Source organism: Python bivittatus, unplaced genomic scaffold (genome assembly GCF_059951505.1).
Source record: "Python bivittatus isolate LINGU-HERP-01145 unplaced genomic scaffold, Pbiv_v1 ctg000470_np1212, whole genome shotgun sequence".
Lineage (NCBI taxonomy): Eukaryota > Metazoa > Chordata > Lepidosauria > Squamata > Pythonidae > Python > Python bivittatus.
In genome coordinates this window covers 2,627,148-2,642,917 of record NW_028277065.1, presented here as the reverse complement: position 1 = coordinate 2,642,917, position 15,770 = coordinate 2,627,148, and the positions used below count along the sequence as shown (strand labels likewise).

The window sequence follows — 15,770 nt, the reverse complement described above, 5'->3', positions numbered from 1 at the left end:
TTGATAATAATAGTTGGAAATTATTAATGCTATAAAACATTTTCATGATACTGCTCTTTCTGGAGGTATAAAATCTCTCAGACATATTCATTCAGAGAGGTGGGGGGAGAGATTATTAGTATCCAGATTATGTCATCTATACAGATTTTAATAGCAAGATATTCAGGTCACATAAAGTGTATTTTATTTCCAATGCCATAAGCTTTTCAAGGCCTCCCTAACATCTTTGTTTCTTAGTGTATAAATGAAGGGATTTAACAAGGGTGTCACAATTGTATTCAGAATATTCACAAGTTTTGTCATTTCCAAAGATGTTCGTTTAGATGGCTTTACATATAAAAAAATTGTGGAGCCATACCAAAGTATAATTACAGCAAGATGTGAAGAACATGTAGAAAAAGCCTTTTGCCGTCCCTTGGCAGATGGGATATGAAGGACAGCCAGGATGATGCATATGTAGGAGACAAGGATTATGACAAATGTACACAATATGACAATGATAGATAACACAAAAGTTACAAGTTCAACGACCTGGGTATCAGTGCATGAGAGAACTATCCAGGAATCAGTGTTGCAGTAGAAGTGGTTAATTACAGTTGGTCCACAGAAGGACAGCCTTGAGATCAACAAAACCAGTACAGAAATGGATGAAGAACCAGACATCCAAGACGCTGCTGCCAGTTTACAAGAGAAGTGGATATCCATGATGGTGTTGTAATGCAGTGGATAGCATATGGCTAAATATCGATCATAAGCCATGGCAGATAGCAGCAAGTATTCTGTGCACCCAAAGCTAAAGACAAAATACATCTGCAGAATGCAGCCTGTGAAGGAGATAGTTTTGCTCCTGCCAAGAATGACAGCAAGAGACTTGGGGATTATTGAGGTTGTGTACCATATCTCAAGGAAAGAGAGGTTGCAAAGGAAGAAGTACATGGGAGTATGAAGGCATCGATTTGTAGCAACTAGGATGATGATGGCCATATTTCCAAAAACTGTCAGGATATACATGATAACAAAGAATATGAATATTAACATCTGTAAATACTGGGGTCCAGGAAAGCCAAGAAGGATGAATTCCATTACTTTTGTTTCATTGTGTTCTCTTAGGTTGTGTTTTTGCATTTTGCTCCTTTCAAATACAGAAATAAATTGCTGAATTAACTTAAAGAAGGTTTCTCTAGGAACTGTGAAGGCATTCTTATAAACTTAATGGAAAAAAAAAGAATCTTTTTGCTTTTATGAATCAGGAGTAAATCAGGTTTGTGAGGGGAGGATGTGGGGGTGTTATTAAACATAGACAGATTGCACACTGAGTTAGATGAAGTGTCCACGGGCCTAAATTTCATAGTTTACTTTGCAGCAATATTTAAGAACTGTCTAACCATGGTTCATCCTTTCCAGAGCTCTGTGATGCAGTTTTATAATCAATATTGCAAGCTGAATGGTGAAGAAAGAGAAGGAGAGAGAGGGCGTTAAAGAAATTGCAAGAAAGTATGTGTTAGGAGAAATTGCTGTATTATGCTAGGAGAAACACTTAATAACTGAATCTCACAGAGGTTTTCAGAAGAAAATCACAAAAAGATGTGGACCTGATGTACGGCCTAATGTATGGCCATATTTATTTGTGGTTTAAAACATTAAGAAGTTGTAAAAAGGGAAACAGAAAAGATTTTCCCGTTTCCACAATAAAGTTGTCTCAAGCTGGTAGACCACATGTAGGTTTATAGATTATGACACATATATACATACATACATACATACATACATATATATATATATATATACACACACACATATATGTATACACACACATATACAGTGCTGTGCAAAAGTTTTAGGCACGTGTGAAAAAATGCTGCAAAGTAAGAATGCTTTCAAAAATATATACTGCAATTGTTTATGTTTATCAATTTACAAAAGGCAAAATGAGCAAACCGAAGAAAAATCTAAATCAAATCAATATTTGGTGTGACTACTTTTTGGCTTCAAACCAGCATCAATTCTTACACTTGCACACTTTGTACACTTGCACAAAGTCAGGGATCTTGTGGGATTAGAGTCAGCTGTATGATTAGCCATTTATACCAAGCAGGTGCTAATGATCATCAAGTTCATATGTAGGTTAAAACACAGTCATTAACTGAAACAGAAACAGCTGTGTAGGAAGCTTAAAACTGGGTGAGGAACAGCCAAACTCTGCTACTAAGGTGAGGTTGTAGAAGACAGTTTCATGTCATAGGTCATACCCCATGGCAAGACTGAGCATAGCAACAAGACACAGGTAGTTCTACTGCATCAGCAAGGTCAGTCCCAGGCAAAAATGTCAAAGCAGACTGGGATTTCAAAATGTGCTGTTCAAGCTCTTTTGAAGAAGCACAAAGAAATGGGCAATGTTGAGGACCATAGACTCAGTGGTCGGCCAAGGAAACTTAATGCAGCAGATGAAAGACACATCATGCTTATTTCCCTTTGACATTGGAAGATGTCCAGCAATGCCATCAGCACAGAACTGGCAGAAACCAGTGGGACCCAGGTACACCCACCTACTGTCCAGAGAAGTCTGGCCAGAAGTGGTCTTCATGGAAGAATTGTGACCAAAAAGCCATACCTCTGACATGGAAACAAGGCTAAGTGACTCAAGTATGCACGAAAACATAGGAACTGGGGTGCAGAAAAATGGCAGCAGGTGCTTTGGACTGATAAAATTTGAAATATTTGGCTGTAGCAGGAGGCAGTTTGTTCGCTGAAGAGTGGTACAATAAGGAGTATATGCAGGCAACAGGGAAGCCTGGTGGAGGTTCCTTGCAAGTTTGGGGCTGCATTTCTGCAAATGGAGTTGGAGATTTGGTCAGGATCAATGGTGTCCTCAATGCTGAGAAATACAGGCAGATACTTATCCATTATGCCATACCATCAGGCAGGCATGTGATTGGCCCCAATTTTATTCTGCAGCAGGACAATGACCCCAAACATGCAGCCAATGTCATTAAGAACTATCTTCAGCATGAAGAAGAACAAGGAGTCCTGGAAGTGATGGTTTGGCCCCCACAGAGCCCTGATCTCAACATCATCGAGTTTGTCTGGGACTACATGAAGAGACAGAAGTATTTGAAGCACCCTACATCCACAGGAGATCTGTGGTTAGTTCTCCAAGATGTTTGGAACAACCTACCTGCCGAATTCCTTCAAAAACTGTGTGCAAGTGTACCTGGAAGAATTGATGCTGTTTTGAAGGCAAAGGGTGGTCGCACCAAATTTTGATTTGGGTTTTTTTTTTCTGTTTGCTCACTTTGCCTTTTGTAAATTGATAAACATAAACAATTACAATATATATTGTTGAAAGCATTCTTACTTTACAGCATTTTTTCACACCTGCCTAAAACTTTTGCACAGTACTGTATATATAAATCCCTCTCTCACCCCTATGGGTGGTATGTGTCTTCCTCAACCTTGGGTCTTCTACAGAGGCCTGGGAGTTTGAGGGTTCTGTGTAGTATCTTAACTGTTCCTAGCACTGCACTCCTCTGATGGAATTGATTTTATATATCAGTATATTACTGTATCTGTTGGTTCTTTTCATCTAACAGAAAGAGCTTTTTCTGGTGGAACAACAACAAAAACAAATAAACAAAAACAAAAACCCTATGCAATTCACAGGGAAAGGAACTTCTATTGGAAGTACTGTATTCTTTAGGAATGTTTGAATTTTACCTAAATCAAATGATTTATTGTGGGAATAGTCACACCTCCATCATTAAATTCCTCCCCCAAATTTATCTCTCTCAAAAAAGAATTTATTTATTTAGTTGCTCATTTACTACCTATAGACTAACAAGTAAACTGATGTTGTGACAGTGTAAAGTTTGGAGTCTTTAGCTAGATATAACTAGGAAAATATTCTTACTAAAGAAATTTTGGGCTCCACTGTTCCCTAATATGTTAGTAACAATAATCTTTAAGATTGTAACAGTGTAAATTTCAAATCTTTCTTCCACGTATTCTCCCATTGTTCCACTGGTATATTATACCCAAAAATTTTAGTCCATTTTATCATACATTGTTTCACTTGTTCATCTTCTATTTCTAATTTCATTCTTTATCTTTAATATTAGTTTTTGTTAGTTTGGTTTTCCTTATCTTAACATCTAATAGTTATTTGAAAAAAATAAATTTATTAATATTTTTACTCACCCAGGATACTTGCAGAAAAGGCATTTATTGTTAATTCACCTTGCCTTATTGAAAATCAACACAGAAAATCTATTAAAGAGAAAAGGATGGAATAACTGCACAGTGTCTTTTGGTTGATAGTAGAATACATGATCTAACTGAAATCAACCAGATAGTAAGTTCAGTAAAAAATCTTTATGGCACTAGAAATGAGCCATAAAAGGTGCTTTTATCTCTAAAATGTCTGACAGTTCTGATGGAATAATAACAGGACAAAAACCTAATTAACTGTATGTTGGTGCACTTTTTCAGACTTTGAATTTCAAAGATCTTACCTCTTAAAAGAGCAATTGTTTTCTAAGGTAATCTCATAGAATTGTCCCCTCCAAAAAAAAAGGGGGGGGGAAAGAAAAGAAAATGTCATCATTGGAATATCAAATAAAATACAAATAGCATTAAAATACAGTTAAATCAAAATATTAGCCATTGCCTTTGATATATACTACTAGTAATTAATTACAATTATTTGACACCAGAAATTACCCAGTGTTATTAGTCTAATCTCCAGACAGAAAGTATTCCACCTCGAAAATAAAGAGAACTCCGGAAATGTAAAAGATAAATGGATCATTGGGCTCCAGGGATGTAAGTAAATCTCTGTGGGCCAGAAGGCAAACTTATAAGAAGATATCCCTCCATACAAACATTGTAATCAATTCTTTTAGCACTTAATTCTATTGGTTGTAGTTTCCTATTTTGATTATTATGGTTTGGATATTGTAAAACACTCAGAGTGTATTTGAAAATCTTGGAGTGGATTGGCAGACAAATGTTAGTAAATAACTATATAGTAAATGAGTGACTCAAACAATCAATCAATTAATCACTCAGTTAGCATGTTGGATATGGCTAGTAAGCCATATGCTCATCACCTGTACTCAAAGAACAAATTTATAGCAGAAAGTTAAACTTTGGACCACTATGTCATTCTTCATTATCTAGTTTTTCACAGGGTACCCTATGAGTGACCTTTGTACTAATGTATTTCATGGCAATGTTTAATGCAATTATGAAACATCTGGAAAAAAATTAGAGCATTCTACCATTGAGAAAAGACTTCTGTATTTTGTAGAATGCTTCATGATAGCATCACAAGGAAAGTGAATTTTGATAGGCATGGAAACTGTCTATCAAAAATTCCACTGGCAAAGAGATAAAGAAAGAATGTATGGATGTGGCTCCTACTGCAATTTTATCTACAACTCACACAGTGCTGCTGCTCAATTACCTACCCTATATCAGATCTGGGTTTTTCTCATATTGTTATTTATTCAAGAAGCTGCTTGGCTTCCCTTCACCAAGTAGGATGTGTGCTTGCCTCCATGAACCTGCATCTGCCAGTCCTTTTTTTCTACACAAACATCTGAATGAACACTGCCAGCACTGCTACCCAGACACAACTGGCATCAAGGAATTAGACATTCACCCACTTGTTTCATGGTGGATATCACAGTGTGATAAGTCTAACATTGTAAGCACCCATGTCCTATGGCCTGCAACCTAAGCATGATGCCTGCAGACCCAATATTGCAGCCCTAAAACATAAAACCATAAAACTGTAATATGGTAAATAGGGATTGATAATTAATTTCTGATGCACCAAAAATGGTGGCACAGAATAATTCCACAAGTTCACCTTCTAAACAACTCTTTGTGATTTGTTCTTTCCATTTTGGAACCATTTCGTTACCTCCTGTTCCACATATTTTCTTTGAATATTCATCTCAAATTCTCAAAATGCCAATCATACCTACTGCCAGAGGAACCAGGCAGGGTTACCATTCAGACAAGTGTTGTTACATTGTACAAAACAATAATTGCAGAAGTCCCCACCACAACTTGAGGGTGTTAACTGCATAAATAAACTATGACTTGGGTACATCGTTTTTGGGAGTCAGTCCTGAAAATATTTCTTTAATGTGTGAGCGAATGACAACATTCTGACAACCAGATAACTGATTGTCTCCCTAAGATTCCTTTCCAGATAGGAAATATGAATGAGAAAATAATATTCAAAATGAAAGACAATAGCATGGCCATGAGAATAGCAAATGAAAGAGAATGTTCTGTCCATTCTCACTCAGCCTTGATAAGTGAGTCACAGAGGGTTTGTGGGTTGTTAAAATTTTATTTATTCCTAATATTACTTTGAGGAAAAGAGAAAAAATAAAAGAGATAACAAATATTTTCCACAATTACTCCAGTATGAGAGCATCAGCAATGCAGTCTTGGAGAATATGGCATGCTTGCCAATGCTATTCCTGCCAACTGCAAGAGTTGAAATGCAACATTTCTGTGGAGCACCCCTCATTTAATGAATTTTAAGTCTTTTAGATTAGTCTGCATTTTGTCCATCACGTGGGAAATACATTCCTCAGAATATCCCTGACTTCTCTGTTTCTTAATGTATAGATGAAAGGATTCAGCAGTGGGACCAAAATTATGTTGAAAATACTCACTACCTTGGTTTTTTCTAAAGTGGTCTCTTTAGAAGGTTTGACAAAGAGGAACATGGTGGAACCATACCAAATGATCACCACAGCAAGGTGGGAAGAACATGTGGAAAAAGCTTTTTGTCGACCTTTGGTGGAAGGGATGCGCAGGATTGTGGAGATAATGTACGTGTAGGAAAGGAGGGTCATCATACAGGAGCCTATAACGACAATAATAGCCATGAAAAAAAATGTTAGCTCAATGAAACGAGTATCTGTGCATGAGAGTTGGATCCAGGAATCAAGGTTACAATAGAAATTATCGATCACATTGGGCCCACAGAAGGACAGTGTTGTAACCAGGTAGGTAGGTATGCCAATAATCAGGAAGCTCCCCAGCCAACAGCCAAGGGCCAACTTACAAGATAGGGTGGTATTCATGATGGTGCTGTAATGCAGAGGATAGCATATGGCCAAATATCTGTCATAAGCCATCACAGCTATCAGAAACTGTTCAGTGCATCCAAAAGAAAAAGTGAAGTACAACTGCAGAATGCAGCCAGAGAAAGAGATACTTCTGCTTCTCCCCAGAAAGATGGCAAGGATCTTGGGGATAGAGGCTGTTGTGAACCATATTTCCAGGAAAGACAGGTTGCAAAGGAAAATGTACATAGGAGTGTGGAGGTGTCGATGCTTTATTATGAGAAGGATGGTGGAGAGATTTCCTAAGATGGCCAGAATGTATATTATTAAAAAGAGGATAAACATGAAGAGTTGAAAATCTGGTGAGCCTGGGAAGCCAAGAAGAATGAATTCTGTCACTCTTGAGCTATTTGGGTATCCATGGTTGAGTTCTTCCATCTGTCCTCTTTGGCCTGAAATAGAGAAAATGCCCAAGTAATGGACAGAGGATATCACCGAAGCATGCAAGTCTAATAGCTATTTATGCTGTACAGGAACACCACCAAATATGAATTATTTTATAATATTTCAATTTGTTTCTGCTCAAATTCCAATCTTTCAATATGCCATAGTCTATATTACTGACTTTTTTTCTTTTATGAACATATGGCAAAATAATTTCTAGAAATAACAACAGAATAGTATTTAGTATCTCACATGGTCGAAATGAGAAATAGCAAAGGACCTTTTGAAAAGGACACTTTATATATCAGAAATGTTATGCAAATTTCTTTTATATATCATAATTCTTTCTTAGTTGGAACAATACAATAAGATATGTGACATTGATTCAGCAGACCTTGAAAGAGAATAGCAAAGCTTTTCTGAATAAGGGGCGATTGCAGATCTGTCTTTCATAATTGAAGAAGGTAACAGCATTTACTTGGACTAGTAAAAAAATACAGTATAATCTGGGAGGAGGTCAGAAACTGGCCAAAAAATTGCATTTAATTCATAATGGTACAGCAATGGTCCATTCAGCTAAGCTTGTTTTGCTTTTGGGTGTCTGAAATATGCTGTTTAAGAAACTTCTTTGGTTTTTATAGTTAGGATGATAGATGGTGAAAAGCTCTGTGTTCCCCTTCCAGAGTGTTTATTCATTTGGAATGTTGTTAACTATACGCAATTAAAGATGCTAAGTCTTACCCACAGCATACCAGGTTCAGCCAGTACAAAGATGTTTCTAGGAAACTATGATTGTCTTCAATCCATAAAGCATTTGGGACCCAACAAGGAGTCCCAAAAATAGCCCTAAGAAGTTTAGATTGTATTTTTTTCAGGTTATGGAAATGTCTTTAGGGACACACAGGTCTATTTTCCCCTGAAATACCCAAATGGGTATATTGGCCATCACTGTTTAGAATGGCAAATGATAACCTCTGGGCATTTTCTTTGTGCTGGGGAAGAATGAATTCTATTATGTTAATATTGTTCTTTTATCTTTGGTTGTGTTTTTGCATTTTTAAAATTTTTCTTTCTTAAATTCTGAAATAATTAACATAGACGAAATTTCTCTAAGAACATTACAGACATTATTAATATAAGAGTAAAGAAGGCAATAATCCTATATTATAGGGAACTAGTTCTTATTGCCCAATAATTATCTGGCTAAAAAATGCCTGTATGAACATTTTAATAGCAACAGATGGGCGATTTTGTGTCAAAAACTATTCTTTCAATTCTTTTTAGATCAGGAACTATTTAATGACATAAATTATCATACACTATTGAGGGATTATTTATTTTTTAAAGATTTTAGACAGGATAGAGATCAGGTATGCAAGCTTAAGTTGGCCAAGTGGTATCGTTGTTTTAAAAAAGGACAAGGAATCTCATATCACTTACAGTCTTCCATACCCCAGTCACTGAGACAAGCTTTTACAGAACTTTGCTTTCAACCAATGCCAACAGCCTATTTAGATGGAGGATATAAAGGGTTACCAACTACACACCATTTATGTATTTGTAATACGTCACACGTGGAGGATCTGACTCATTATTTATTACAGTATAGATTATACCAAGAACCAAGAGCTAGATTTATCACACCTTTGTTAAATCAATTGAATCAGACCAATTTTGAAAAAATCTATTTTTTGTTGCCTGATGAAAATGAATATGTAACAAATCAAGATGCACTGTTTGCAATGGCTGCAAGAAAGATATGGAAGGAAATGTTGATAAGTAGTGCTCCAAATACTAGGAGGGACTGACTGAATTGATATGGATTGCTGTAATTTTAAATGAATTTTGCTAAAACCTACAGTTGCAAATATATGTATGCATATCAGTAAGTATTTTTTTTTTTTTAATATCTATCCATGAGGAATCCCACCTCCTCCTGAAAATGAACTGGCAGCATCACATTATATGAATCACTGAAAACAAAGTGCTAATAATATAAAATAACATAACCAGATTGCAAATAGGGTTCAGACAAAGTGTTCATAAGCCTCAGTTTCATCAATTACTTTTCTTGGAGCAAGAAAGGCTGCCCAAACTAAAATAGGAAGGGTTTTCACATGGTACCCTCCTTGTAACCTTCGTAGTTCTAAAATAAGTGTTTGATTAAAGTCTCAAAGAGAATCTCAGGAAAAAACAGAATATTTCACCATCTAGAAATGACTGCTGTATCTATTCAGGATGCTTCACAATAGTATCATAATGCAAGTACATTATTATTGCCATGTGCAACTATCTACCCAAAGCTCCACCTAAAAGGAGATAAAGCAAGGATGTATTTGAACACGGGTTCTAGCATAATATTTGTGCATGGAATGCTGCAGCTACTAACTAAGCAGAAATTTTCCACCCCAAAAATCCTAACAGACCATTAGTGGCATTTTTGCATGCTGCAATTTTATCTACAATTAATTCAGGCATGGAGGGGAGATCTAACATTCTTGCATTATTTTACAAGGGGGTAAACCTGAATGTAAATCACAGTAAAGGGAGAAGTTGTTTTTTTTTTTTTTTAAGTCCTATTTGCATAGCTGAGTGATAGATGGGACAAACAGAACAAGTCTGTTCCTTTAGAAATTGAAGCATTATCTTCCAAGCGTTAGCTGGTTGAAGAGAACAGAGAAGGGTTATCATAGAAAATGCCCCAAATAGCTCTAGAGTTATTTTAATCTTTGCTAAAACTAAAGACAGCACATGCTTACTACCTGCCATTAAGACTTTTAAGACTAAAACATACCCAGATGTTTGTTGAAGGTGTTTGGTGAAGTTCTGTATATAGTCGAAAAATGGGGAGTCAAAATTGTTCAGTCAAAGCTTCTATGTTTCTTGCTGTGCAGCAAATACGTTGCTTTGGTTGGAATCTGAAATGTTCACTTTTGAGGGAAATGTTATGGTTTGTTGTTTAAAATGCTGGCTTAAATTAATTCTTAACACTCAGTCCGTACCCACCCTGGTAGTCCAGGATATATTTGTCACCTGGAGAAAAGAACAGAAATTGAGCAAGAGATGTAGGATTGTGGATTTTCATCACAAACGTTGATCACCTTAGGTCTAGAAAGGGCAAAGACTAAAGTGGAACTTTGGCTGTTAAAAATGAAAAGTTACGGAGTGTGGAGCTCCCTCCCCCTTTAGAAACCAGAATTTATAAGAGACTCGTTACCCTCCCAAGCTCTCTGATGACAATTGTTTATGGCAGAAGTTAAAGATCCCTCAGCCCAGCCACATTAAGCAGATCACCGTTCTAATTACTGGAGGAGAAATACTGTCAAATCCTAAGAGTAAAGCAAATGTGCTCATGTAGACTAAAGGACATAGAAAGAGCAGAATATGGGTACTTCATTGTCTGCTTATATGGAGCTTCCTACTGTCTTAATACAACTAGTCACTGATGCATTCCTAGCAATGGTAGGGTACTCCTAAAAAGGTAACATAACAATAACAATAACAACAACAACAACAAAAGCAAAAGCAAAACAAAACAAAAACACAGGTTGGAGTGCATTGATATTCACAGTTGATTTAAACTGGGTGGAAATTTTGAATCAATCTTTCATTCAGATCTTAGGTGAATTTGATAAGAAAAATAAAAGGCATCTGAATTCACTCAGACCAAGAATTTGGATATTTTCTGTACATGCATTTCATTGGTCTGAGACAATTTATGTACAATTGGGGTGGGTTTGGAAAATTGGTTCAAATCTACTGAGATGTCTCAGTATGATCAGATCAATCTTCTAAATCAGTCTGAAGACTGGAATTGAATTGAGCACAATTATCATAGTTATCTTAAGAAGTGATTTTTCGACATGAAATAAACTTTGTGTATATGTTTACACATTAGTTTCTAATGTATTTTACATTATATGAATGTCATCTGTAGCAGACCATTTGAATGTGAATGTGTTTACCTGCTCCTTTGCTAGCAGTTGAGGGAGGGTAGCAAAGTAAATGTGCATCGTACAAGATGTCCCTTCCGTTCCTCCCAGGGTGATCTATTGGCTCAGCCTAGACCACCAACTAACCTCCTTGACCCTCCACTACCACTGGTGGGAAAGTATGGCTGGACACCCATGGAACCTGTATTAAAAGTAATTGCAGCAAGACTGAAAAAAAAAATGTGCCAATTAGGACACATGAAAGGAGGAAGAATAATTAGGAATCCTTTCCCCAACTACTCTGAATTTAGCTAATGTTACAGAAAATGGTTTCTCTCAGAATATTTTCCTTACCTATTCTCATATGTTTTGTTTGCTTGTTTGCATGTAGGATTCCTATTTTTTAAAGGTGTTTTACTAGTGCTTTACTTTGTGTTATTTTGATGCAAGTTATAGTCACCTTACATTTAACGTAATAATAATAAAACAGCAGCAATAATACAATATCTACAAAATAGATACACACATCGCTGTTTTCCACTTTTTTCCTTGACTTTAAATTTCCTCTTCTCCCGTTCTTCATTTCATGATTTTTTTTTAATTTCCCTTTTTACAATACACAAACAAGAAAGGATACAATTCTTGCCTTAGTTTTTACAAGTGTGTATGGCGAACTGATGCAAGAAAAAGTTTTTATTAATAAGGTTGTCCACATGGTTGACATCACCAGGTGCTGCTGATCAGTTAGCTAGGTTATGAAAGGTCCGGCTTTTCCTCATATTGGTATTTATTCAGGAAACGTGTTGGCTTTCCTTCACCAAGGAGGATGCGTGCTGACCTCCATGAATCTGCCTCTAGGTATTTTTATTTATACACAGACATCTGAATGAATGCTGCCAGCACTGCTATCCAGCCACAACTGGCATCTAGGAATTAGATAACCACTGAAGTTGGATATGCTGTAAAGAAGAGCACCAGTATCTAGAATTATCTTTCTTTCCCAAAATGCATCAGAAAACCCATATGCAATCACAGAAAATAAAAATGGATATTGTTATTAAGAAGAGTGCTTTGTCCATTAAAAAAAAAAAGGCAAATGTTGTACAGGAATTGACAATTAATATGTGATGTACCTGAAATGCTGATATAGAATAAACTCACATCTTTACAATCTAAATAAATTGCTTAGTTCCATTCTGGAGCTTCTGAGTGCACACACTTCTCTTTTGATCTTCATACCATGTTCTCAAAAGGCTAGTCATATCTACTGGTCAAAATACTGGAGACTTCTGTTCTACCTCAGTAGTTTCAGTGCTACCTAATAAGCTAATCTGAGGGGAGGAGCTGCCAGACCAGCACTTGCAGCTTTCCTGAGGTCTCATGTAAGAGCAATTGTGGAGGCAATAGCAGAGCTTGGCAGGGGCACCTGGGTTGGGTCATCAGTGGGACAAATGTTGCTCCATTGTATAAAACAATGATTGCAGAAGTCCTCATAGCAATATGTGAATCTTAAATGCATAAATGAAGTAAGTATTTCTGAAGTAAACAGCATTTTGGGGGGTGGATTGAGGTCTGTCCTGAACCTATTTTTAATTTATAAGTAAATGATAGCATTTTCACAACCAGATAACTGGTGCACCCCCTGAGATTCCTTTAGGAAATAAACATGGGAATGTGATACAGAGGAAAGAAAGAAAGAAAGAAAGAAAGAAAGAAAGAAAGAAAGAAAGAAAGAAAGAAAGAAAGAAAGAAAGAAAGAAAGAAAGAAAGAAAGGCACAATCCCATTTTTTCCATTTCTACTCAGTTTTGATAAGTGACTCAAAACATTTTTTTAATGTCAGATATTATACTGAGAGGACAAAAATACAGTTGTTAACATATGTATTTTCCACAATCAGTGCAGAATTAAAATATTGATGCAAATAGTGCTGGTATATCTGGTATTCCTGTCTACTGCAAGAATTGAAATCCCATATTTAGAGGAAATACCTCTACTTTAAAGATCTTTGAGTCTTTTCGGATCAACCTGCATTTTGTCCATCACATGGGAAATACATTCCTCAGAATATCCCTCACTTCTCTGTTTCTTAATGTATAGATGAAAGGATTCAGCAGTGGGACTAAAATTATGTTGAAAATGCTCACTACCTTGTTTTTTTCTAAAGTGGTCGCTTTCGAAGGCTTGACAAAAAGGAAGATGGTGGAGCCATACCAAATGATCACCACAGCAAGATGGGAAGAACATGTGGAAAAAGCTTTTTGTCGACCTTTGGTGGAAGGGATGCGCAGGATTATCGAGACAATGTATGTGTAGGAAAGGAGGGTCATCATACAGGAGCCTATAACGACAATAATAGCCATGAAAAAAAATGTTAGCTCAATGAAACGAGTATCTGTGCATGATAGTATGATCCAGGAATCAAGGTTACAATAGAAATTATCGATCACATTGGGCCCACAGAAGGACAGTGTTGTAATCAGGTAGGTGGGTATGCCAATAATCAGGAAGCTCCCCAGCCAACAGCCAAGGGCCAACCTACAAGACAGGCTGGTATTCATGATGGTGCTGTAATGCAGAGGATAGCATATGGCCAAATATCTGTCATAAGCCATCACAGCTATCAGAAACTGTTCCGTGCATCCAAACGAAATAGTGAAGTAGAACTGCAGAATGCAGCCAGAGAAAGAGATACTTCTGCTTCTCCCCAGAAAGATGGCAAGGATCTTGGGGATAGAGGTTGTTGTGAACCATATTTCCAGGAAAGACAGGTTGCAAAGGAAAATGTACATAGGAGTATGGAGGTGTTGATGCATTATTACGAGTAGGATGGTGGAGATATTTCCTAAGATGGTCAGAATGTATATTATTAAGAAGAGGATAAACATGAAGAGCTGAAAATCTGGTGAGCCTGGGAAGCCTAGAAGAATGAATTCTGTCACTCTTGAGCTATTTGGGTGTCCGTGGTTGAGTTCTTCCATCTGTCCTCTTTGGGCTGAAACAGAGAAAATGCCCAAGTAAATTACAAAGGATTTCACCGAAGCATGCAAGCCTAATACCTATATATGCTGTACAGTAACACCACCAAATATGAATTATTTTATAATATTTCAATTTGTTCCTGCTCAAATTTCCAGTGTTTCAACATGTCATAACCTATATTAGTGACTTTTTTTTCCTTTTATGAACACATGGCAAAATAATTTCTAGAAATAACAGAATAGTATTCATTATCTGCCATGGTTGAAATGAGAAATAGCAAAGGACCTTTTGAAAAGGATACTCTATCTATCTATCTATCTATCTATCTATCTATCTATCTATCTATCTATCTATCTCTCAACAATGTTATGGGAACTTCTTTTAGATATCATACTTCTTGGAATGCTGCAGCTACTAAGTAAGCAGACATTTTCCACCCCAAATATCCTACCAGATCATTAGAGGTATTTTTGCATGCTGCAATTTTATCCACAATTAAGACAGGCATGGAGGGGAGACCTAACATTCTTGCATTATATTACAAGGGGGCCAACCTGAATGTAAATCACAGTAAAGGGAGAAGTTTTTTTTTTTTTTTTTAAAGTCCTATTTGCATAACTGAGTGATAGATGGGACAAAAAAACAAGTCTCTTCCCTTTAGAAATTGAAGCATTATCTTCCAAGCATCCTGTGGCTGCAGAAAAGAGAGAAGGGTTATCACACACAATGCTCCAGGAAGCTCTCGAGTTATTTTAAGCTTTGCTAAAATGAAAGGTACCAATTGCTTACTATCTGCCATTAAGACGTTTAAGAGTAAAACATACCCAGATATTTGGTGAAGTTCTGCATATAGTAGAACAATAAGAGAGTCAAAATTATTCAGTCAAAACTTCTTAGAGCAATTTCATATTTCTTGCTGTGCAGCAAATATTTTGCTTTGGTTGGAATCTGAAATGTTCACTTTTGAGGGAAATGTTGTTGCTTAAAAGGCTGGCTTAAATTAATTCTTAACACTCAGTCCCTACCCACCCTGGTACTTCAGGAAATATTTGTCACCTGGAGAAAAGAACAGAAATTGAGCAAGAGATGTAGGATTGTGGATTTTCATCACAAACGTTGATCACCTTAGGTCTAGAAAGGGCAAAGACTAAAGTGGAACTTTGGCTGTTAAAAATGAAAAGTTATGGAGTGTGGAGCTCCCTCCCCCCTTTAGAAAGCCGAATTTATAAGAGACTCGTTACCCTCCCAAGCTCTCTGATGACAATTGTTTATGGCAGAAGTTAAAGATCCCTCAGCCCAACCAGATTAAGCACAAATTAAGCACT

At 36.7% G+C, this 15,770-nt stretch overlaps 2 protein-coding genes and 1 pseudogene across 2 annotated transcripts; all 3 read right to left on the bottom strand.

Moving 5' to 3' along the window:
- Window positions 1-299: 299 nt before the first annotated feature.
- LOC103061845 (olfactory receptor 6F1-like) lies at window positions 300-759 on the bottom strand (annotated as a pseudogene).
- Window positions 760-6,587: 5,828 nt separating this feature from the next.
- LOC103062090 (olfactory receptor 6F1-like) lies at window positions 6,588-7,526 on the bottom strand. The gene has a single exon (XM_007438193.2). The coding sequence runs from the start codon at window positions 7,524-7,526 to the stop codon at window positions 6,588-6,590; it is 939 nt and encodes a 312-aa protein (XP_007438255.2).
- Window positions 7,527-13,505: 5,979 nt separating this feature from the next.
- On the bottom strand, window positions 13,506-14,444 carry LOC148215604 (olfactory receptor 6F1-like). The gene has a single exon (XM_088143034.1). It carries the CDS (start codon window positions 14,442-14,444, stop codon window positions 13,506-13,508), a length of 939 nt encoding a protein of 312 aa, XP_087999160.1.
- Between the last annotated feature and the right edge of the window lie 1,326 nt (window positions 14,445-15,770).